The sequence below is a fragment of the Helobdella robusta genome, assembly GCF_000326865.2.
Source record: "Helobdella robusta unplaced genomic scaffold HELROscaffold_5, whole genome shotgun sequence".
NCBI lineage: Eukaryota > Metazoa > Annelida > Clitellata > Rhynchobdellida > Glossiphoniidae > Helobdella > Helobdella robusta.
The window spans coordinates 5,799,265-5,825,672 of record NW_008705254.1 but is presented as its reverse complement, the minus strand read 5'-3'; the positions used below and the strand labels follow the sequence as shown (position 1 = coordinate 5,825,672).

General features: G+C 32.6%; 3 protein-coding genes across 3 annotated transcripts in view; 1 reads left to right on the top strand and 2 right to left on the bottom strand.

The window, feature by feature from the left end:
- Positions 1–3,177: 3,177 nt before the first annotated feature.
- HELRODRAFT_67904 (hypothetical protein) lies at positions 3,178–3,459 on the bottom strand (the record flags this gene model as incomplete). The annotated part of the gene is made up of 1 exon (XM_009026909.1): positions 3,178–3,459. A coding segment is annotated over one exon (282 nt), but the record flags the coding sequence as incomplete, so codon positions are not given.
- Positions 3,460–5,760: 2,301 nt separating this feature from the next.
- On the top strand, positions 5,761–6,701 carry HELRODRAFT_163740 (hypothetical protein; the record flags this gene model as incomplete). The annotated part of the gene is made up of 2 exons (XM_009027525.1): positions 5,761–5,818; positions 6,445–6,701. 2 exons carry the CDS (start codon positions 5,761–5,763, stop codon positions 6,699–6,701), a joined length of 315 nt encoding a protein of 104 aa, XP_009025773.1.
- Positions 6,702–9,817: 3,116 nt separating this feature from the next.
- Positions 9,818–26,408, bottom strand: part of HELRODRAFT_68111 (hypothetical protein) — a gene marked incomplete at both ends in the record, with an annotated part of 33,899 nt that continues 17,308 nt past the window's right edge. The window contains one exon of the mRNA XM_009026939.1: positions 9,818–10,048. Within this exon, the coding sequence (XP_009025187.1) occupies positions 9,818–10,048 (231 nt within the window). The remainder of the gene's footprint in view (positions 10,049–26,408) is intronic.

The following is a 26,408-nucleotide window of genomic DNA, read 5'->3' as shown; positions in this document are numbered from 1 at the left end:
TAACGTTCACCAAAAAACTTTAGTGAGAAAAATTGAAAAAAAGAACTACAAACATATTAACGCCAAACATTCGGTAGAATTTATAGAATATTGTTATATATATATATATATATGTATATGTATATATATATATATTTATATATATATATTTATATATATATATATATATAAATATATAAATACACACACACACGTATACAACTTATAAACGTACAAAGTGACTGTTTACAGATAATAAATAATGTTTACACTTTTTTAAGAAGACTAGGTACTAAAATGCCAGTGACAGATGGAGGCTGAAATGCGAAACAAATTTTTGGACCAAGGACAAAATGACTGTCATTCAGAATTTTAAATCTACTAAATGGTATAATAAAAGGAATAAAAAAGCGAATAGCGTTGATAATATTAGATGGTTTGTGAATGAAGAAATTAGAAAAATCAGGTAGTAGCAAATTATTTAAAGTTTTTAGCATGAAAAATGAAACACTATAAATATACAATTTATATATGGTGGGAAACCCAATGGTGAAAAAATTTCATCAACATGAACAGCAATATCTAAGTATAATAACAGTTTGAGATATTTATTGAAGTCTAAATAGTTTAGAAATATGGATAATGTACATTAAGACAATTATCCCAAACAATATTATTACAGTACAAGTTTGGAAAATGAATTCATTTAATGAAAAACATTTAAAGAACGTTTGTAATCAGTCGATGGAAGTGTTTTCTGTAGTAAATTATTTTTTAATTACATTTTAAAATATTTTAAAGAACAAACTATCAATTTTGTTTCATTATTTTGCACTGTTCATTGTTCGTAATTGTATGCAAACTTCAAAGTTGCATAATTTCATAACAGCATTATAAAGAAAGAGAAAGCCATTTTTACAACAAGCGTTGGTAGAATGACTGAAGTAAATACAGCATTTTCATGACTTTATTTAAATTCAGATTACTAGATGATGTAATTGTAATTATTAGGAAAAAATGAAAATCATTATTTGAATAACATGTAAACAGCTCCTCTAAGTTTGACCAAGCTGCTTTATAAAGAATAACAAAAAAAGACAAATGGCAATCTATTCATTTTTTTTTGTATATTCTCAATTCTTTAGAGATCATATCATTTAGACGGTAATTAGCTTAATTATGATAGAAGAAGATATTTTGAAATGTTTTTATGCTCATGAAAAGTTATGAGTTCCTACAATATTGATAACAGATTTTGCAAACCAAAATATATTTATTTATTTATTTAAATAATTATTTTATAATATATTAAAAAAAATTATTTTTGTTTGTTAAATAATTTGAATTCAACGTGTCGTATATTTTAAAATGTAATTAAGTCCATTATGTGCTCGTATTGTCAAACCACAAACAAAAAAAACTTTTTTTTATTTTAGTCTTCATTATGCAGCTCTGACATACTCAGAACCACTTACAATGTTGCATATATAGATTATGTTCTTCATATCTTCAATCATTGATTTGAAGCAGCCATCTTCGCCACAAAGGCTGTTTATCCTTCTCACACGGCGTAAACATGTATTTATGTGCACGCGCAAGCATCGCATGATATACGCTGAGTATATGATAGCCATTGAGATATTTGACTCAGTGAGCATTTGGAACCACTGAACCACCTCGCCGGCCAACATGCGAAAACTTACGTTGTCTAACTTACCCATTTACCAGTCTTGAAAGGATGGACGGCTGGGTTGGCCGGGGTTCGGCTAACCGGATGAACCTGTAGAAACTGCAGAATTCGAACCCGAGTCGTAGGAGTGGTAGACGGACACGCTAACCACTCGGCCACAAGACCCACATTTTTAACTAAAAACTCTACACAAATTAAAATCAATTCCAAAATATGCAAAAATAACGAAAAAGACAGTTAAAACGGAAATAAACCAAAATTTGTACAAGAAGTTAATGATCCAAACATCACGCGAAATAATTATCCAGCTACAATTAAATAACCAATTTCTTAATCACTCCAAAACTGATACCCAACGTCAAATCAAATGGCAGCCCTCACCACAACTTTACAGTTTACACCGAAATTCAACACAAAATTAGAATGCAAAGCAGAACGTGATGGAATGGATGGATACACCGGCGTATGACGCAACACGCGAACAGCAGACGATGATGGCTCACTAAAAAGAATGGAACTAAGGATGCATATTTAAGATAATTAACTTATGGAACACTGATAGAAATTTAAATATATGCAACTGATTATTAGATAGCAGTCAGATTTTGAGTTATATTGTACGAAAACTTTGGCAGTAGTTTTTCCATTTTTATGGATAATATCAAAAAATTGAATTTAATATTAAGTTCTACTTTGGTTAATAGATTCGGTGAATAAACTGTACGATGAAGTTATACGTTGAATTGAAGTTATTTAACAAACAAAATGATTTTATTGCAATATTACCATGCTTGGGAACTACAATACTAAGATCTGAAATAATATTTGAACAAATATGTTACAACTTTATTTATTGAAAAGCTTTACAAAATTACAAAATGTATTAAAAGTAATTAGCATGAATGGCTAAATATGTACATAAAAATAACCAAAATAAAAGAATCGAATAAATATTTTAAAATAATTCAAAACAAAACATGCAACAAATTTTAACCATAAACAATAATTTAAATTAGCCTAATTGTTTTATCAGAATTCGTAGTATCAGAATGAGTAGCATTGAACAAGCAGCACTGATTGTTGAGGACATCTTCATCAGAGTTCGTCGTATCCAGTGGAGCACCTGCAAAATGCTGGAATGAAGTTAATGTATTTAATGGATGATGGTGTGAATTATGTGCGCTGTTGTTGGTTTCATTTGAATGTTCTGATGCATGTTGCATTGTATGTTTTGTGTTGTGTTGTGCTGGATGTTGTTGTGTCAGATGATGGCTTGCATGCGATGTTTCTGATGGGAATGTGTTTGGTGGCAGATATGAGTTGTAAGCAGTTGGTTGATTGGATGCAAAGAGATGTTGATTTGTTGTTGGTTGTGTTGTGTTGGTTGAATTGTTGTCTGATGCAATTTGTTGAAGTAATGAATTATTCGTTGATGTGGTTTGTTGTGTAGTTGCCTGCTGAGTTGGATCATCAACGCCTTCATTCCTGGTCTTCATTTTTTTCAATGGTCTCTTTCTCGTTTGGATCTTTTCCCTCTTCAGCTCCAATGGACGATGTTTTTGATATAATTTGTAGTAGAGTCCGCAAGCATTACAAACTACTTCTCCGTTCTCCGTTTTGCGCCACATGGTGGTGGACCTAGTAGAACAGTTGGAGCAAACTTGATTGGGTCTATTGTAGGGGGCTTTCCCTCTGGCCTGTCTCAAATTTCTTTTCTGGCCGTTGTTGGCTCTCTCGTACAAACCACAAGCGTTGCAGATGCATCTTCCCTCCGAATCTCTGCGCCACATGGGTGTGCTTGTTGTGCCACAATTGCTGCAGACACGTGTGTTCTCCGTCTGCTTGTCTGTTGCGTTATGTTGTTGATCATCTATTTGGTTGTGTTGTTGTTGATGTCGTTGTTTGTGATGTTGTTGCTGTTGTTGGTGGTGTTGTCGTTTTTGTGTTGAACTCATCATCAGCCCACTATCATCAAGTGAGTTGGAATGTTGTACAGAGTGGTGTGGTGTGAGGTGTGATTGAGGTGCTTGATGGTGCATGTTGGAAGGTGGATTCGTGTTATAATTCATCAGCTGATTGTAGGGTTGAAGTTTGTCGTTGTTGTCGCGGAATGTTCTGTGTTGTTGTGGTGTGGAGGTGAATTGAGGATGAAACATTGTTGAGAAATGCATGGGCATTAATGAACAATTTCTTGATGTTGTTGGTGTTTGTTGTTGGAAGGTGGATGAGTTGTCGTAGTAACCACTGTCCATTGATTGATGTGTGTTTCTCATGCATTCTGGATTATTGGAAGCTGGATGTTGGAATGAATGTTGAAGCATGTTGTTGTGTTGCCAGGCTGGAGTTGTTTGTGGCCAGGAGTTGTTGAACATGTTCATGTTGTACATGTTCATGTTGACATTTGGGTGTGATATGTTGTACAACATTTGTGGGTTGTTGTTCAACATTGGTGAATTGTTGATCAACATTTGTAAATTGTTGTTGGTCATTGATGGTTCACTTATATTATTTGTGTTTTGCATGACTTTTCACTTAGTTTATTATATATTTGATTCGATTTTTAGGAACAGATTAAAAAAGAATTTTTGGATTTTAAACCAGTTTTTACAAAAATATAATTTTTTTTCAATAGGATAAAATTTGTTCTATTGCATATATTTTGTACAATTGTTCCAATTTGCTTTTAATTTTTAGAGTTTACTAATGAATATTTTGTTAAATTTTGTAATCACTATAATATTTTTGATTCATACAAATTTGTTGTGCTGAGGATGCAATGTACCACACGCTGAGCATTTAATGTTCCAGTAGTTATCTGATGGAGTATTTATAGGTTGGCTCGTTAAGATTCAATACCTCCTGCCCGGTACAACCTGCTTTGTTCCTCTGCTCAAGTATGTCCCGTATTCCTTAGATCCATTGTTAGAACGAAACTTGAAGTCTTCATTTCCAATAAAAGCAAAGTTGAGTCTTCCCGTTAACTCTAATAAAGTTGTAATTAAAACCGTTTGATCTGATTGGTCGGTAATTGGTTAGTTATAATAAACATGCCATCTCTTGAGCAACATGCAAATGAGCGCGTGTCAATTTCTAACTGACTTGCAATTTAAATATCATTTTTATTAGAAACTGTTGTTAAACGTTTTTACATTCGATTGCTTCTAATAGTTTCACTTTGTTAATTTCTGGTCTGGCTGTTTCAAAGTTAGTTGAAATAAAAATCTTGTCTTATAGTTGGTTGCTTATTGGTGTTATGTTACGAAGAAGCTCTTTGTTATGCAAATGAACGCGTGCCAGTTTATAACGGATTAATAACTTCAACAAATTCACTAATACACTTTTATTACAGGGCTTTCGTTTTTCAACTTTTATTACACATAAATTATATTTTTTTCAAAATTTTGTTCGTGAAGTTGAAAAGTTGTATAACAATTTTGTTTAATGCATTTTAAATCTGTTATTTTTTTATATAAAATAATGGTTTTAGACCTTTAATACTCACTTTTATTTCTAAATTGTTATTCTTTCTTTCTCACTTTCACGTTTGGTCTTTTCAAATCAGTTTTTGGGTCTTCATGTTCAGACAACACCCGATCTGTGTTAATGTTTTATGATTCTCACGATTAAACTCAAACGTTCTAAGTGTTATTTTATCAATGATCACCGATTCCTCGGATGATCTAATTTGTATTTTGTCATCCCATACCACGTTCGACACTGGAGTATATTTTTTCAATGTTTTTAAAATGATAATGCAAATATTTGTTCTTAGCCCAATGTTCAATCTGTTTAACCAGTTTAACGGTCTCCAGGTGAACACAGTTTATAATTATCATCATCTTCATAATTAACTCATGTCAACATGGTTTCTACTCAAACACTTCTTCGATTTGTTTCATTATTAACCTTGGAAGAATGTTACTAAATAATAAATATTAGTTGGAAAGTTAGCTCAGACGGTAAGAGGGCCACAACTTCCTTCGTTGTTGCACTGCGCTGTGGTTTGTATGCCATGTGGTTTGTGTTCGTCATATGGTTTGGACGTCACGCAGTGTAAACGTCATGTGTGTGTGTCTGTGTATGTGGACGACATGTGGTGTGGACGACTGTGTGCTCCAGGCACTCCGTGTGGACCAGAATTTCAACCAAGTTTGTAAAATTCGAAACTTTAGCAGCTCCGTTTTTAAAGAAACATCATTTAATAACGAACAACAAAACATCACTTTAACGTTTGTCCCAGTTTTATTTCGTAAAATAATTCATGCTTTAAAATTTGTCTTTTATATTTTAAACTTATTCAAATTTTTAGTGATTATTTTCCCAAATAAAGAGTGTCAATAATAGATTAAGCATAATCAGATGCTGTTAAAACAGGAAAAAAACATTTCTTTATGAATGAATAAGCGAATGAATTTAAAGGTAATAATAAACATTTTAGTTCAAAGTGTTATTTATTAACCAGTTTTTTATATGTACTAAAAATATTAAGCAAATATATTAGCTGACGACTCAATCATACTGTATATTAATTCACCTCTATTAATCATTCAAGTCAATCAAAAAAACCACCGACCAACCACTTAATTCTACCATTATAATCAGCTTTTTCATGGAACTAATAAATAAAGGAATCAGTGAATCAATCAATGAATTAATTAATCATTCATTCATTCATTCATTCATTCATTCGTTCGTTCGTTCGTTCGTTCGTTCGTTCCTTCATTCATTCATTCTTTCATTCATTCATTCATTCATTTTTACATTCGATCAATCAGTCGATGACTCGTTCTGTTGGTTGTTGATCGTGGACGTCATAGTAATAGTTGTCTTGCAGGATCGCACTGACTTCTTCCTATCTGTTGTTTCAATGAACAAAAACACAATATATAAAATCGTGAGTTCTTTCATGAAGATTAGATTGAAACGTTCATCTCTACTCTTTGTACATTTTGCTACTCAACTGATGCAGTTAAAAATGAAAATTTTGCAATTTTTTGTTTTCAAACTCGAGCTGAGTGCAGATGCCAAGTGATAAAACAAAAAAGTACAAATTACGAACGATGCAAAACTAAATGTTGACAAGTTCGAATATTAATTGTTGCCGAAAGAGAAAATATACCGTAACAATGAAATGAACATTTTATCAAGTTTAACACATCGAACCACTTCTCAGTACATTTCCCCATTTTTTAAACAGGTTTATCCATGTGAAAGTAAATAAAAAAGTGTTACCGATCAGCATAATTAGCCATGATAATTTTCTGCGCCTATGCCTATGCATGAAGGTATTGTAAACAGTAAACGTTGCCAGCATTAATTATCTCATAAATATATTTTCATAATAATCACATAATTATTCATGTAGGAAGTAATTAGTGCTGCATTATTATGTTAGACCACGTAAGCCATCCTATTCCATCCATTCATTCCATTTGCATTCCTTCTTTTTTCAGTTATAAATGCAGTTCAGGCTTTTGCAATAATTATCATGATGATGATGAAGATGATGCTGATGATAATGACGAAAATAATGATGATGACGAAGATGATGATGATAAATTATGGTGATTATGGTGAATATGTAGATGAAGACGAAATGTGAATTAGGATGAAGATGAAATATGAGGATATCAGAGTAGCAAAACGATTTGAGATTCATGTAGAAGGAAATTGTTAAAAGGTTGAAAAATTATGACATAGAAAATATTTAGGATGCAAAAATATTTCAATTTCTGATGGACATATAAAATGCGGAATGACATTAAGTTACAACGTAAAATACGGTGTCAGGAGATAACTGTCAAGCAGCAAATGTTGAAATATTTCCATCACAGTCGATATAAATCAAGTTATTTAAGTTAAATTATTTTTTGAAGATGTAACGGCGCGGCTGGGTGCACTTAATAGAGGAGAGGAGAATGAGTAATTTGAGAGATAAAGTTTCAACTTTCCATCTGGCTACATCGTCCATGACGTCGATTCAAGCAATAAATCCCCACTGCACGCAAGGAGACTGATTTATCTGTAGGACATTTAAAATTGTGATTTGCTGTGTAGGTTCAGCCCTCCATTCTAAATCGTTCCAAACCGTCCGTTCGCTAGACAGCATAAAACACTTATTCCATGTTTTATCTCCTACTCTGCATGCATGATGTGGAAATGTATTTCCATTGTTTATAGCAATTTCTCATTCATTCTAAATGTCTTTAAAGGCTGTATTGTAAAGCTATTAAACTAATTTTAATAGTTAACTCAATCTGACTATATTGGTGAGCGGATGATGCATGGAGAAGCGAGGGACTGCCGATTTGCAACTCTTATTACATTTACATTTCCGGATGGATGAAAGATTTTATTCAACAGATGGAAGGAAATCACTCAAGTGGATTTTAAATGTTCAGCGTCAACATGGACCAGCAGGATGCATGCTTCGTTACTGCATGCACGGATCAACGTAATAAAAAGATGTACATATTTGTTGCACAGACACGCACGGCTATTTCTATTTATATGGCGAGGTGATGTAACCGCTAAATAAATGTCCTTTCTTATATATTAAAACTTGTCAAGTAGTAGTTACCATTAAACCGTTACAACCTATTAGAAAAATAATGTTACGTAGACGCAACCCCTATGCTCCAAATTGATGACTGTCTTTTTTTGAGCCTGATCCACTGCGCATTTGAACATGGCTACTGTGTGACTGACGTTGCATAGAGCTGTTCCTCATCTAGCAGTTGGATTTACAGGCTGATCGCCCGCTGTGAATGGTGCAACTTTCATCATTAACGGAGGCAAGGCGGCGTAGTGGGCCGAGTTCGAAGTGTCTGCGCACATTTGTGGGGAACGTGTCATCGTGTGATAAAGGCGCCTAACTGAAGTGTGGGAAGAAATTATGCGTAAATTTTATTCTAAAAAATTAAAAAAAACGATTAATCGTCTATTAAAAATTGTTTACATTTTACTTAGAAAATATTACAAACAAAATGTTACATTACAAATTTTAAACAGCTTGAACATTTTTAAACATTGGAGTGCGTAGTTGTTCGTAGTCGAGGTCAATTTATAATTTATTTGCATCGTACATAGGTTGAAGCTGAGGTTGGCATGTAACTAAAAAATTGAACAAAGTTTAGTTTCTAGAATGGTTAAAATGTTTTGCATCTCGCAAAAATTCACTAATTTTCTATGGTAAAAAAATGCAATACTTTTGTTTTCAATTGTACTTGTGCATACTCTTCCTCATTATCTACATCCTACGGTCTCCTGGTTTTATAAGATTGGTTAGAAACTGCAGCAGTCAATCGAAAACTGCAGCTTAATTAATTACTGGAGAACGATTTTGAAATTAAAATAAATTGAAAATGAAGAAAGAATGAATGGCTTGGAAGTAACAGAAATAAATAGTGGCCAGGGATCGAGTGCAAAAAACTTGTTTCTAGCGAGATGAAAACATGTTTGTAATGTGAGACAGAAATATTATAAAGGGAAATACCTACTGCACAGATTTGAAACAAAATGAAATATAAATGTTTGTTCTCCGTTCAGTATTAACTCATTTAAGTAGTTCAATTGATTTATCACGAAGAGATCCCTCCATTTCAAAATTTAATTTCTTATGTTTTATGCGTTATACACGTGATTCTACCTTGCGACCAAGAAACAAGTGATCTCCTGTTATTTAACATCTTACATCATTCTATTCATTTTATTAGTTTAAAAAATGTTTCAAATTAACTTAAGAATCAAGTTAAGACAATTCACTTCAATTATTCAACAACTTTTAGACTGCTAAAGCGTACATAAGCACATCTGAAATTTTAAGTAATTGCCTGTAGGTTCCTCAGAACGTAATAAATAAAAAAGAAAATGAAAATACAAATTATTGAACAATAAACTACTCCCACTTTTGTTGCATCGAAACGCATCGAAACACTAAGTTACATGAAGTTAGTTCGTTTGTCAGTTGCATTTGCTTCATGAACAGTTCAATTAGTTTATTGAATGGAGTGAATGATTGTGACGACTTGTGACAACTGCTTGTTCAAATACCAGTTAGGTTTTAAAATGAGTTCAGTTTTATCGTGTTAAATTATTTATCTTATTTAATTTGTATGAATGAAAAAATAAAATCCATAAAAATAGAAACTAACCCCAGCATTTGAAAAGTTGATAGAAAGCGATTCTGAACTTGGCGGACATGAGGCTGTAGAGAATGGGGTTGATGGCGCTGTTGCAGTAGACCATCAACCGGCAGAACGTCAGGAACCACAGACTCGTGTAGGGGGTCTTTGCAAAGGAATTGTAGACCACAAAAATTCGATAGGGCAGCCAGAGAATCGCAAACGCTGTAACCACCATCGCCAACATCTTCACCACCTGCCAGCCAGGAAGTTGAAAAGGTATTTAATGAAGTATGCTAATGGATTGTATAAGAAACTAAAAACTGTACTTGATATAAAATGCCATACTATTGGATTAATATTTGTATGATTCTTGTCAATGTCAATGTCAATATTTGGCGTTTTATGTCTCAAAAAAATCACCAAACTGAAAATTACATGTTTATTTATAAAATAGCATTCGATGCATTTTCTGATGGTTAGATAACATTTACAAATTATCTATAACATTTATAAATAGTCAACAGCATTTGTCAATAATCTTTTAAAAATAAAACTTCATAAACAACAATTTCATCACAAAAAGAAGTCGGGTAATGCAAATTGTTCAAGTGATGCCAAACTAAAACAATCTGCCGACGAGTTAGCTCAGTTAGTAGAAGTGCAGAGAGCCTCGCGCTGTTGGTACGCGAGTCGTCACACTCTCTGTCGAAATTCAAAGAATCAATCGGTTAGGCGTATGAAGCAGTTAGCACACAAACATGGTGTATTGTATATGTATGTGTGTGTGTGTATGTGTGTCATATGGTATAGGTAATACAGCTTTTGTAACACGAAAGTTTAATTATAAGTATTGAATGGCATTTATGCAATTCTGCGTTTGACAGAGCTGCTTTATAAAAAAAAAAAAAAAAAAAAAAAAAAAAACAAATAAAAACATCCAACAAAAAAAAACATCCAACAAAAAAAAACAATTAAATGAAATTTTCAGCAGCTAACATGCATGTAGATATACTGTAAATAGTTTTTAACACTTTTTTACTTTTGAACCGTTATGAACTTATTGAAAAGTAACTACCTAGGCAAAAGTACAATGGTTATAAAGAATGGAAATAACGAAATGAACTTGCTACGCTTCGCTGCATTCATCCGCGAGCTTCCTGCTCCTTTGCAAGACGTGCATTGCATCAACACCACAACAAACTTTTTTATTTCTCTAATCTTTGTTGTGTAATGTTTCTGACTTAATATGGCAGTAATAATCATTAGCTTAATATTAAATGTATGCATTCATGTATTACTTATTATCATTGATTGCTGTAAATATTAACACTATTTTTGCTTAATTTTAAAAGGTTAACTCAAGTGAATCATTTATAAATTAACATGAAAAATAAACAAAAAACAGAGTGTAGCTCTAGACTAGTTCTCATTGTTAGAATAATTAAAATACAATTTTTCAACGTTTCAAGAGCAAGCAAATAAAACAGTTTCATACAATGAAATAATCTCTTCTAATTTTGCAAGCAGTTTTTTAATTTAAAGAACGCCGATATTTATCGCTATAATTATTGTTTGTTAATTACCGGTTCATCATAATTAAATAAACTAAGAGGTTTATTTGTTGAAACATTAATTAAAAATTAAAAAAAACTCTTCCTTTTATTCAAACTCACTAAAAAGAAGGTAATGTAACTTGTTGGGTCACTAATAAAGTCTTCTCGAGATTGAACCAATAACTCCGGATTTCATTCTAAATTGCACAATTCAATGCACTCCTTCATTCCACACACACACACACACACACACACAACACACACACACACACATAAACACACATACACAAACACAGCAATCCTCCTATAAACCGCTATTTTGTTCTTTATTTTTTGAATTTTTATTATAAGATGCATCATTTTGTACGTTTTTTTTGATTTTGTATCTGATGATATTTTTCTAACGCTGTCACTTTTTATAAAAATTTAAATATTTCCTTTTGCATTTTTCATTTGCATGCCATTTAAAATGCTTTTATGGTGTTGAAAAGTTTTTGGTAGCAGCAGATATTGTATGGAGCTAATGGTAGCACAAAAATAATCGCCTGTCAATAATTAAACAACTATAGTTAATAAGCTGTAAATGATTGATGATAATATCAACGTAAAAACCTAATGAGTCTGCATGGTGAGGTACAACGACGATTTTTTTTCATTCAATTCCACCTTGCCTTTTGTTTTGCAGTTGCACATCAGCGTTAAAGTTAAATGATCGAAATGTATGTTGGTGTTTTATCGTAGACAGATTGAATTGTTACAACCTTACAACTCGTACGTATCACATGATAACTCTTTCAGACGTTATAATTACTATATCAGAACTTAATAAAAGCCGGAAGGCAGGCACGTACTTCATCACGAAACATTTGACAAAACTAACTTGAAAAATACTTCATTGAAGCCAAATTAGCAAAGTTTGTTAATAATTTAATTAAATGTTACAGTAAATATTTTTTTATAAATTTGTGTAATTATGCTGGTTTATATAATATTTATAAAAAATAGTTTGAAACTTAACAAAATAAAGTTCAACTGAGCCTTTTATAATAAAAACCTTAAAAATTAAAATAAAACTTTTGATGACTTTATTAACAATTTAGCTATGAAAATAGAACAAACGTTTATTTGTATGTCTCAGAAATGTTTTTCTTTTAAATTTATTGCTAAAAATCACCGTGATGATGTATATAAACAAATATATTTATATATAAGGGACGTGTCGCAAACGTGTCTGTTCCCCCACTGGCACAAATACAATCTTCATGTTCATTTTTAGAAAAATTAGACTCTGACAAACGCAGAATCTTTTACAACAAGTGCAAATGGCAGATAAATGAAAAGTTGTGAAAATATCTCGTCAACTTCATGTTTCTCACGTGAAAAGTTTCAAACAGCAATCAATCACATATAGCATAGAAATATTCATCTGCTACTACCAAGTATCCAAACCCTGTTGTTTTTTTATTGGTTCGATAATAATTTGAAAAAATATTACCTTTTTGTTACAAAAAGTTTAAAAGTTTATTTTAAAATTCCTTTTTTTAAAGTCATTTTCACATTAGAACGAGTTTATTTGTTGAAGTTATCTTCATGAAAATTAACTAATAAGGCTGGTGAATGAACAAGAAACACACACTCAATCTCCATTGCGACCGACAACTGCATCTTATTTTCATATTCCCTTGCAACCTCATAGTTTTTTCTCCAGTTATTTATCTGTTCTGTTATCTTTGATTCTTTATTAGTTTTTTTCAAATATTGCTCTTTTTATTTTTGCTGGTTGTTCGTAGAACGCCTATCTCCGTTTCAAATTTACGAGAGTCCTCGAGACTCGCCGAAGTTCAGCAACCCAGGTGCAACCAACTACTCACACAACGCTACAACATTAACAACAACAACAACAACAACAACAAGCTATAGTTTACGATTGTCTGGAAATTTTAATAAAAAATATTTTTAAATAAAATTCCAAATGAATATCGTTGAAGATTTTCGTGAGAGGTTCTCCCTTGTGGCGAGGCAGTCGATTGAAGCGTTCTCAAAAATGTCCACTCTGTGAAATTATGCAAGTCAGTCAAGTGAACGTGCGAGTGTCATTTTTAAAGGCGGCGATGTTCATACGTCTGCATCACTGCTACTCCATCCAAACGTCTGAGAATTTTTGTTGTGGCGTTTGAGTGTCTGCTGCTCTGTTCAATATTTCATGAAGTAATAAGCCAAATAAATTTAATAAACACGCACCTGAAGAATGGCTCTCAAGTATATCTACAACAAAAAACTGTTCAGTTTTATTCAGCAGTACAACCGAGAATATATATACACTTTGATATAATACATATGTACACAACATTAAAAAAACATTCATTCAAGTTTTGAAAGATTCTACTGGAGCAACCACATATCTATACAACTTTTGCTGACACACACATAAAACGAGTTAAAGATTCAAGCGTATATTTTACCAAGACTAATTCGTTAAAAATGTACAGCGATGCTAATTATCAATAATTGCTTTGTTATTTCACTTCAACTAACTTAAACAACTCAAGTAGGCCTAATTATTTGCTTCGTTATATCTCAAGTTGTCACTTTGTTTTTTTTTTCATTCCTTTCTTCCGAACCACATTTTGTTTCAGTTTCATTGCAACACCCCTGCAATTAGCTCCACAGTTTGTCAACATTTTCTCACTAATAAACCTCATCCTTTTTTAACATTTTATTATCTTCTTTCTTATTTTGTTCACTAAGCTCTAACATTTTTAAACGTCTCTTAGTTCAGTTTTAAGAAATGTAGTCGATGTTTATAACGTGTGAGATAGAGCAGGCATGAATCATCGTTGAGTTCGTTAAGAAGATTTGTATTCTAGAGGACGACGACACATTGGAAAGAGAAATAGGACCGTGAAAAGAAGGGACCAACAACGTAACGAATTCACACATGACTTCACGTTTAAAGCAACAATGAAGCATGGCCTCATAACATGGTAGCACATTAGCATGCACCCTACCAAATTTGTATGCAAATCACATCAAAGAGATGAACTTGACGAGCATGCAAGATTAAACTGACTGAATGACTGGCACTTCAATCATTATTTTTGAGGTGCCTTATGAGACCTATGCATGGGTTCAGCAGGTTTGTTGAATGTTGAAGATTCCACTTGCCTGTGAACATGCTTTATATGGTATGATGTACTTTTCTGTTGATATTTGTGTGTATGAGTATTTGAACGAAAATCATTGTATCGAAATAAATGCACATACTTTTAAAATTCATGTATTTATGTATGTACTTATGTCCATAATATTTGTAAACATAGTTGAGTGTTGTGTCAGAGTACTTGTGTATGTGTGGATGTGTTTAGAGTCATTCAACGTATTAACAACACTGTCAAACTTGAAACTTAACCGCGATGAAATTTTTTGAACTTTTTTAAACTTTCGTTCTCAATCTATAACGCATTCATTATATATATTTTTGTAATACTTGCTTACAAAACAAAGCGATAAAAAACTGATTAATGAACACTCTCTACAAATACATTCAAGGAACACTTTAACGGAACACTTCAAATAGATGGCACATGAACAACCTAATATGGCGACAATCCAACAAGTTGAATTCATGAACGGATGAAACATTCAGTGGGTGGATTGGACCCAGCACGGCAAGGCACGGCACATCACCGCCATCACAGGGAACAATGCTGCCCATCAGAGTGTACGCACGCTAAATTGCATTCGCGCCTCTGACAGAAAGCTTTTCAGAACGAAGAAAATTTATTTTAAAACGTTTTGTCTGAAATAAAATGTAATCTCTGTGAGTACTTTATTTTGTTTTTGCAACTGATTTATTCGCTTTTCCAAGATTTTTTATAAACTTTTTTCTTATAAAATAACATAATATACTTAAATCCATTTTGTTCAAATGGTTTGATCATATATGGATAGACTCACATAATTACATAAATTACACAACAACAAATTAACTAGACTTATGAAACGTAAAATTAGCTACTTTGTTAATTTGACTCTAATATCACAGCTTTAAAATGTCAACAAAGAAAGCAGACAAGTTCAATTGGTCTGTTGGCTGACGAGACCAATTGAACGTGAATTTTAATTTTACAATATGAACGAGATATCTTTTCATGGAGTCATTAATCATCTGATACCTGCGTACACTAGGTACCGCTGAACAACCGCGTACAAACATCAGAAATATACCCAAGTTCTCTATCCAGGTTTTTAAACATGGAAATACATTTTTTAATTTTTATATACGGGTTTATTTTTTATCAAACACGACGTTATTGACAGAAAAAAGTTGCAACTTTAGCAACGAATGCCATATAATTGGGGACCCTAACTAATTTAATTTATTTTATTAATAAATTATTTTATTTTATTAATAAAATTAATAAACTTAAAATAATTTAATTAGTAAAGTTGGTTGAATAACTTTTTATTTAATGAAATCCGGTAGCACCTGTATGGATTAAAAAAAATGATGCCTGCGTCACTCGACTCACCTGGAACATATCCAAGGACAGGACTTGTTAGCGGCGAATATAATTAACTTTCGGAATTTTTGATTCTGTCCGGCCGACTTAATTAAGATTTAATCTTTTTGGTAATCTTTTTATAGATCACTGAAAATTAAAAAAAAATGAGTCATGAATGAATTTGATTAAAAAACTCAAAAAAAGTGTTTCCACAAGTTAAATATCAATTTATGACGTAGAATTATGACGTCACACACATACATACACATATATACTAACAGTAACAACAACTAGTATCTCAGACTACATTTTTTTCATCGGATGCTGTATAAGATTGTTAGAAATGAAACGACCCTAGAGAATAATAAATTATAATTTGAGAGTGGTGAACCGCATAAAGCTTTTGTACGAAGCAACAAAATATTTTTGGTTATGGTGATAAACGTGAAATTCTAAAAACCCTGTAATATAACAGATATAAAAATTAATTGTTTCTTAGTCACACATTCCTTTCCATTTCCTTAAAACATTTTACTGGCTTTTAAAAAATTCAATATCATCTATTTTTACTAACAAGTTATTAAAATATTAATGAAAATCTCAAACGATAATCATTGTTACTGTAAAATCTGATGGCGTGTAACGGAAATTTTACATGGTCACGTGGGTCGGTTACTAGCCCAAAGTACGAGCGCTTACCTAGGAGAGAGCGCCGTGCAAGTCGGCACAAATGAATTAAAGCATTTTTTTTGGTGCTGTTGTTCTTGTGCCGGAGTTGACATTATGAACTGTTGATTAGTGTAGATTATTATGAACTGCTGATTAGTGTAGATTATTATGAACTGTTGATTAGTGTAGATTATTATGAACTGTTGATTAGTGTAGATTATTATGAACTGTTGATTATTGAAGGTTATTGTGAACGGTTGATTGTTGTAGGTTATTGGATTATTTTATGATTTGGTTATTGAACTAGTTATTTTAATTGATTGTTGTCAAATATAGTTGAAAGGTTAATCCGTAATATTGTTTTTGTTTTAATGAACAAAATAATAATAAAGAAATGACCCAACGCTTGACAGAAGACTTGCGAGCGTGCGGAAAGGTCGGTCCGTACGCCCGGCAAGAAGGGCGAAACGTCTCTTTTGCCCGGCCCGTGTATTTCGACCCTGAGGTCTGTAGAAGATATTGTAGACCGGCGGATTTCGACCAGGGAAGTGACCGCCTGCGTGAATAAGGCGAGGGTGTGCGGAATCGAGCGGCCAATGGCGTGTAGGATCGCCACGGCGCCGATGGCCGACACCGACCCAACCGTGTCGACGATCGCCGTCGCAGCGAGGACAGCGGCGACGACAAGCGTGTCGACGGAAGAAGCGGTAGGAAGGAACGCCGCGGCAACCTTCACGGCGTCGTCGACGACCACGACGACGAAAATTCTACATTACTATTTACGATTTATTTAGTCTGAAATTTTTTCAAGGCAATCTTGCATCTGACAAAAAAGGGTCATCGTCAACTGGGGGGTGTATTTTTTAAATCACAAAATACGAACGCACACGCACGCACTTGCAGATCGAACTACACTGTTGTTACCTGACGGGAGACGAACGCGCAGTATTAAAAAATGCACCACACGCACAGTGGTTTAGAAATATTCACAGACGAATTCAATTATTCGAGTGGGACAGAAAACAAATAAGCATCCCCTCTTGGTGGCGCAAATGTTTCTTTTCCTCAAATGTCGCTTTCTACATTTTTCTATGAATGACTTGAGACTTATCGCTCTTTTATCTCTTCATTCAAGTTTCGGTGTATTTTTGATTTATTTTCTGACTTTACAGTGCGAATGTACTCGTTAAGTATTGTGAACAGAGGAACAAAAAGTTAGAAATGGATCGTAGATGATAAATAAAGAATGAAAAGTTTTATTCAACGTACAACTGCAATGTAGGCAGAGAGAAGAGCGCTGTCGTGCATTTTCAGACGCTGATCAATCACAGACCACACAAGCAATTGAAATAATTTTTGCTAGGAAAACATGCCGAGATTACAACAAGACAATTGTTCAGAATAGAAAAAATAAAAAAAACATTTTGTTAAAAAATAAAATAAAATAATAGATAAACAGAAAAACCTTGTTAAACAGAAACAAATTTAAAAACTTGCGAAAAACAGCAAAAAACAAAAGAAGTGAAAAATGTTACAGTGCGTAGGAAGGTGACCGACTATTTCAAATTTAAAATTGCTTTTTTATAATAAAAAAACTTCTGTTATTTAAATTTTTCTGAAAAAATAAATTCTTCACTAGGAAAAATTACAATAAAATAAGTTATCGATTTAGTTATCCTTTTCCTTACACTGAATGAAAATAATTCTTACAACAAATGTTTTGAGAGAAAAATAATATTCAAAGAAAATGATAAAAACAAAATATTCAACATAGATGGACAAAACACATCATTTAATAACCACAAACAGCAATCATGTTTTGTTTGCGTTTAATCTTTTCTCTTAAAGCAGACTGCGCAAAATAAATGCGAAATTGAAATATGTTTTTGTTTAAAAGTTGTTTTCAAGAGCTTTTGAATCGAAAACAGCTAAATAAAATAAATATATTTTACGAATAATTACAGTTTCATTTAGCCACTATTATGTTTCATTTTGTTCACCGCTTTAATCATAACCTCAATTATTTTCAGTCAACATCAGGGAAAAAATAACAACGATTTAAAACTATATTATTTATGTTTCCTGTTGGGTAGAAGGGGAATGATGGACCTTCAGTTGTTTCTTGCTACGATTTTGTGGTCATTGCAGGCGTAGGGAGCGAAAATGTTAAATGGCATTTCATGCTGAAGATGAGCCACTTGAATACTTTCCTTCCAAGTTGATGGATGTATTCAGACCCGGTAACATTTTGTATTTTAACCCTGGATTTTTCGTTGAAATTTGTTATTGGCATGACAATATTTTTTAAAATTGACCGAAAAAGTATTTTAATTTCTTCATGTATTTTAATTTTTCAACAATATTCAAGAAATTTTTTTTTAAATTGTCGGATATTTTTTTAACTTTTATAAATTTTTTTAGTTATAGAGAAATTATCTTCGTTCTACAGATACGATGGTTTTATATGTGAAATGTGAAATCCCAATGGACATAAAAAAAAGTTCGTTAAACAGAGATTTGTGCTGTATAGAAGTTCGTTATAAGGGGGTCCGACTGTAGTTGAATTCACTAGAAGTTTCAATTTAGCAGTGTACTTCAATATGTGCGTGCCCTTACGTCAGGCCACTCGGTAACACTCTCTGCGTGTCAACAGCGTTTAAATTATATAATTTTGGATTTTTTTTTAGAAATCACTGATAATGGATTATATCCATGACATGGATATAATTATATATATATCCATCATCAGTGATTAGAACATGTTAGCAGTAGGTTCCATACGTAATGCACCATGAATGTGATTGTTTCACAATCGTTCCCCAAAATCCGTTGATCTTCATCTTGTGGGCCTCCGTGAAAATAAATATAGATGGATGGATGGACTCTTATCGATTTATATTTTAAACTGCGCATACGTTGAATAATTCCTGTACATGAAAAATCATTTGTAGGAGCTAATCAGACATTCCTTGGCACATACATCAGATAATAAATTAAAAAAGCCAAGCAAATTTCTAATTTTATATATATATAACTGCATATAAATATACATACATATACATATAAAGAGAGAGTGAAAGAGAGAAAAAGAGAGAGAGAGAGAGGAGAGAGAGAGACTAAGACATTCTTACTTTATATACTAATTTATGTGTTTAATTAATGTTGTGTTATTTATGTTGCCTGCACTGGCAGACGTGCCGAAATGTGTGCTCGCCAGCAACTCTCCACGTCACGCCATCAATTTGTTGCCATACGTCGAGCAACATTTTTCGCATCAATTTTTAATAAGGTTCATAAAAATGTATTTCCAGGCTGATAATATCAGAACGATTAATAGCATTTGTAATTAATAAATTTTACTATTGCGTGCATCAATTATGCACACAAAGTTAACACTTTTGCAATATCACAACGACTATCACGCAAGTTGCACACCTGTTGCCACGCAATTTAGCAGCGTCATACAAAACATGCAGTACCATACATTATACGCTGTACCATACACTTTAGACAGAACCATACAATGTAAGTACGCTGTAACATACACGTACGCGGTGCCAAACATTACACGTAACGTACACAAACCAACTAACTACCCACCACAAGTCTACATAAAATATAAAACCTATTCACTTACGCATTCAAGACTAACTGCTTTCTCACGCATACGCACATTGAACATTAAACATGCTCACCTGCAAACATAAAATACAGAACGTCTTCATTGGCATGTTCGTATGTGCATATAAAAAACAAACCGCAGGTACACAAAAAATAAAAAAAGTCAACAAAACTACCGCAAATGGCGTATTTTTTCATGTACAAACATATGGCGTCGTTATTTTTATTTCCAAGAGATTGAGCACAAACACATGCAAAAATCTTATTTGCAATCTTATATTCCTCATCTTCATAGTGATCTTGATGCTAACAACGCTAACAACAAACGTTCTCGACTTCATCATGCTTTGGGAAGTTTGACAATTTCACTACTTCGGCTTCTTGAAAGAAATATTCAACACTTTTAATCTAGGTTCACCATGTTGTTTTCTTTAATGGACAAAAAAACTTTGAATTAAAATATCGAAATTTAATTTAATTCAAATAACTGATAAACTAAAATAAGTAGTGTCTGGTTTTTTTATGTGTCACAATTTTATGAGTCTAGTTAGAAGAAATCGAATGTGAACTTAAAGAATTAAAAATTTTATTGTCTCGAATGAATGAAATGAAATAACGTTGAAACCGAAAGGCAATAGTTGCTTCTTAACAGGCTACCGTTCTCTTGTTATTAAAAAAAATGTTGATGCTTTATAAATTATTATTAGTATATTAGTATAGTATTATTAGTATTATTATTAGTATTAAGATAAATTATTATTATTTATAAATTATTAGCTTATTATAATTCGAGTCTATCAATATAGTATTACAAAATTGCATCAAAATTGATAAAAAAAGGTATAATACAATTTCTAGTAGGTTATTGTTTTATTCTGTCAAAAAAATGTTAAAAGAAAAGTATAACCAGAGAACCAGCGCATACCAAAAAGATGGAACAAAACAGACTAATAATATAGTACAACAGATTGTAGAATCATGTAATTTAATCCCAAATAATTGCATAGAATGCACATGTGTACATTCAATCATCTATACATGCATACATACTCGCATACTCGCATACATACACACATACAAACGTCATACATACACATATACATACGTCATACTTACACACATACATACCTCAAACATACACACTTACACCACACATATACATACATACACACATACAAAAGTGAATTGGGGTTTACTTTGCTAAGGGCCATTCCCAGTACAGCTTGTGGTACAAAGCTTGACAATGGTTCTATTAGAGTGAGTTTATTCTTGAGACTTGGGTTGCCGGTGGTGTCAGATTACAGATGTTTGTGTGGGGCGGATGTTTCTCAGTTGGGTCACCATGGTTTATCGTGTAGGCTTGGTTCAGGAAGACAAGCAAAACACTCTGCCATGAATGATTATATATGCAGGTTGTTCCAGAAAGCAGATATACCCACCGTTAAAAAACCAGCAGGCCTATTATCTGAAAGCAATTTCAGGCCAGATGGTTACACCCTGGTACCGTGGTCCCAAGGTTGCTGTTTATCATGGGATGTGACGCTCTCTCACACGTTAGCCGAAAGGTACATCAATTACATGGCTATGGAGCAAGGTTCCGCTGCGGAAAGGCTGCTGATTTCAAGAATGCTAAGTACAAAGATCCAAACGACAATACGAGAGTTTTCGTTCCGATCTGTGTGGAGACATTTGGCCCAGTGGATAAACAGAAACAATTATTTTTAGATAACATAGGTACTGAAATAGTTGATAAATCCGGTGATCCCAATGATAAAATTTATATATAGCAAAATATATCGTTGTTGTTGCAAAAGTTTAATTCATTTTGTATTTTAGAGAACATTGCTAAGTGCCCTTTTGTTTGAGACCCTGTACACTAATATTATCTGTTGAGCAAGGGCAAAATGATAGTTTTTATGGCTATTGTTTTTAACCATGGGCTCGCACATACATACACGCATATATACACACATACATACACACCTACATATACACATTCTTTAGTTTTTACATAAAAACACCTGCACACAAACATGAAAAAGATAGGTATAAAAGTGTGATGTAATTATAACAAAAAAAAAAAAAGCTTAACACGAATAATAATTTATCACAAATCTTTTTGTAATTGGAGCTATTTTGCAACATGTTATAATGTCATATTTAAAAAAGATAAGATGTGTAAACATTTTTATAAGAATAACTTAGTTCAATGTAAACGTTCCTCCTTGAACATTTTTGAAAAGGTGCCAAAATATAGTGGCATGCAAATTTGAGTATTTTGTGCGCTGGGTGTGTGGTCTGAAGATGTCATCTCGGCGTTCCATAGAGATTTTCTTTCCGACATCTTAACACTCCATTTTCATCTATTTCGTGTAAACAACCGTATTTAAATATTTTTTTTGTCAGCTGTCCAGTTTAAAATTTCTTAAAAACTTTTTCACGATAGCATTCTTCCAAAAACTGAAAATTATCTGCCTGTTTCAATGTTTGTCTTCAACAGTTTGTATTTATCGATTTATGTTTAACACTTCGACAAAGTGTTAAACAAACTTTGTAATTAACAGTTTGTTTCAAGTTAAGCAACTTGTGTTTAATTAACTGTTTTACAAGACATTTGATAGCATTTTTTAGAAATTGATGTTGCCTATATTTCGATATTATTTGATCATTAAAACAAAACTAAAATTGTCAAGATATTTAAATTAAACAAAAAAAGTTGCTAAATTCTCAAGATTTAACTCGCACACCATTTCGATATTTTTCGCTAAGTTTTTAAAAGTTCAAATCTGGATTGTGAAGTGTAGTGAGATGTTTGCTTTTAATTAAAACTAAGCAGCTCCTTGAATTTCCAATTAAAACAATAGATCGAAAAAAGTTTTTTTCCAGATAAGATGTAGGATTAGGAAAGATTGGTGATTGTTGAACATAATTAATTAACTACTAGCAAAAAGTTATGAAGTAATTAACAAGATGGTAACCACATTGAAAATTGGTTTTTATGATACTTCTCATTATTTTTTACATCTTCCTTGATGTCTTCTAAGTAAAAATAACTTTTATTTCCACCTAATTTCGCGCTTCTCCTCCAATGATTGTTTGCCCTTTTCAATAGTTAATTCAGGTTTTCTCACAGATACGGAATGTGACTTTCAGAGTTGTCAAGCTGTTTGCCACATGAAAAATGTTCTTATCTGTAACCTCACTTGATTTTCATCTTCTTCATAGGAACAATATTCCTCCTTCTCCAGAGAGTATATGATAAGAAGTACTGAGTACTGAGCAAGTCGTCCTGCACAAACGTAGAAAGAAATTTTTTCATAGGTTTGCATTTCAACTGTTTTTATTTAAAAAAAAGTTTAACGAAAACGCTTTTATTTAAGTAATAGTTTCATATTATTGATACGTTTGTTTTAAATTATATACATAGATTGACCCGTGTTATATTTTTATTTGCCTTCTGTTTATAAAATGTGAATAAGTGTTTTTAATTTTAATTCTTTCATTTATTAGCTGAAAAACGTGTTTCATTATAGTTTGATGGCATCGGACAAACATTTAATTTGGAAGCCAGTGTCTGACTGAAGACCACAGCGCAGCAACAAACACACGCACAGCGCGTATGAACAGGACCGCAAAACGAACGCACACGCAAAATTGATAAACGCGTAAATACTCCCACACACGCAGACAGACACAGAAGTACACGGGTTTGTATATAAATAAATTCGCACAAAAAAAGACATCAAGAAGCATGGAAACAAGATGCTACTACTCGAGAATGCAAGTCTTTTCGTTTACTCAACATTCAATATTTGTACATGGACGAGCTCAATCGAATTAACATAATATGCATAAATAAAAACAAACGAAAACAACCGCTCATATACACACAAGCAAGCAAACATGCACATTTACAAACAGACACGCACGCATACAAACAAGCAAATGAAGATACGCACACGCGTATACACACACGCATAGAGAGATATGTACTTCCTCCATATAACATGATCACTTAGACCCAACAACACAGTATTCCAGCACCATAGATAACATTTGCTTGCAACACGCGGTGGGGCTGTTAAAGGCACAGTTTATATACGACTACACACTCGGCTCTATATTATGCGCTATACAAATGAAATATCATTTTACTATGCAGTATATACTTTTATTTGGTATTTTACTATACAGCGCTATAAATTTTAAGAAAAATAATATTTTACTGATTATGTCTACATATACCTATATATAATATAATAAAATATTTTTATTTTATATATATATAAAAATATATATATAATATTTTCAATTTCAATTTCTCAATGAAAATTTTGTTTGTTTCATACTTTGTGTGTGCATGTGTTTATGTAATTTATGTACGTAGTTTTCTTGTGCAAATGTGTGTTATGTATGTATGTGTGTGTGTGTGCACGTGTGTATGTGTGTAACATAATTATATTGAAGTTATGCGCGTTATAAATTGTGATCGTGCTCAAGAGATGGATAATAACTTGGCTATCTAACTCATGAATGATGACATTTGTGTTGATCGTTAATTTATATATATATGTGTGTGTGTGTATGTGTGTGTGTGTGTGTGAGTGCGTGTGTGTGCGTATCATTCCACGAAATAGTACTTTCTTATTATTTGTATGAACATGCTGATTATCCGATGACTGACATCTTCCCAGCCACATCCAGCCTTCCTCCTCCGAACGCTTTTTTAAACGTCGACTCTTCCACCAAATGCACCACCATTCGTAGTTTCACTTAAAATTTGAAACTCAAACTTTGACATGAGGGCATGGCCAACTCCAACCTATCCTTCAATGATTCCACAAAACCGCCTGTTGTAATTCATTATAAACATTTAACTTTTTATAAAAAAAGCTTGTTAAGTCTATCGAGTAAAAGTCTATTAGATGAGTGAATGAATTGGAAACGACCATGCGTGGAAAGTTACCTAAGCGTAAAAGTGCATGATCAATTAGGCCTTTTTGAAACAAAATTACCAAGCGCTGGAAAATTACGTAAACGCTGTCAGACCATATTTAAAATCTTACAATTCCACATTATGCAGCAGCAGTAGCAGCAGCAGTAGCAGCAATTCTTTACATACAACATCACATCAAATTGTTACATTGCATCTTCAAATTTGTCTATTTGTTCAGCCATATTTGTATTGTAATTTATCGTATCGTATTGTATTGCATTGCAATGTATTGTGTTGTATAGTATCGTGTTGAAATGTATTGTATTATATTGTATTGTACTGTAGATTGGTAGAGCGCCTGTTGTGACGCTGATCTTCAGAAGCGCGAATTGTGTTTCGTTTTGTAATCACTAACGAATGACATTTTTGGACGGATAATTTTATAGAAGACAAAAAAAATTGTTATAAAATTATTATTGTTGAAAATTGTTAAAACATTATAAGATAAAAATTAAGTCATTGTTAACAACTAGAAATATATATGACGAAAGGAGGGTAAAAGTCAGAAACAATACACATGAGGGTATTTATAGCAAACAAGGCAGCACAACATTAAGATATGATGGGGTATTAATAGAAGTGTTACATTACATTGTCTTGTCACAAACGCTATTCGTCATGATTATAAACATGATGCCGTGCTTTTCCTCTCTTTCTCTCTCTCTCTCTCTCTTTCTCTCTCTCTCTCTCTCTCTCTCTCTCTCTCTCTGATGCAATGCTTTCTCTCTCTCCTCTTCTCTCCTCTCTTTCTCTCTATCTATCTTTTTTTTCTCATTTCTCTCTCTCTTTCTTACTCTACTTATTTATAGTACTTGTTTTTCGGTTATTATTAAAATGGATTGAACTGTTTGCTTGATTTTAGGTTAGTTAAAAAGTTCTTTGAATCTTCAAACGATTTATAGAAAAAGTTTAGCCAAAGTTTTGTAATTTTAATCAATACGAATACTTTATAATATTTTGTTGAAACCTGCACGCAAATAAAATTTGATGCGGAGAATTTTTTCAGTTGAAATTATTAATATTCAAACGGTCAGTTATTTTGGAAAATAAATTTCAGTAAGTTATTAAAATATTTTAAAAATTGAGTTTATTTTATAAAATAAAATATTAAGCTTTAGCATAATTGACAATGAAATGTATGTATAAATGGTTTTGAAATTTCAACCTGTTCCTTAGCTGACGATGTATGAACATGAAAGAAAATATGAAGCATCGCTAAGGATCACTATTTAACTAAGGAGGAGATGAAGCAAAGGCAGGATTGAGATC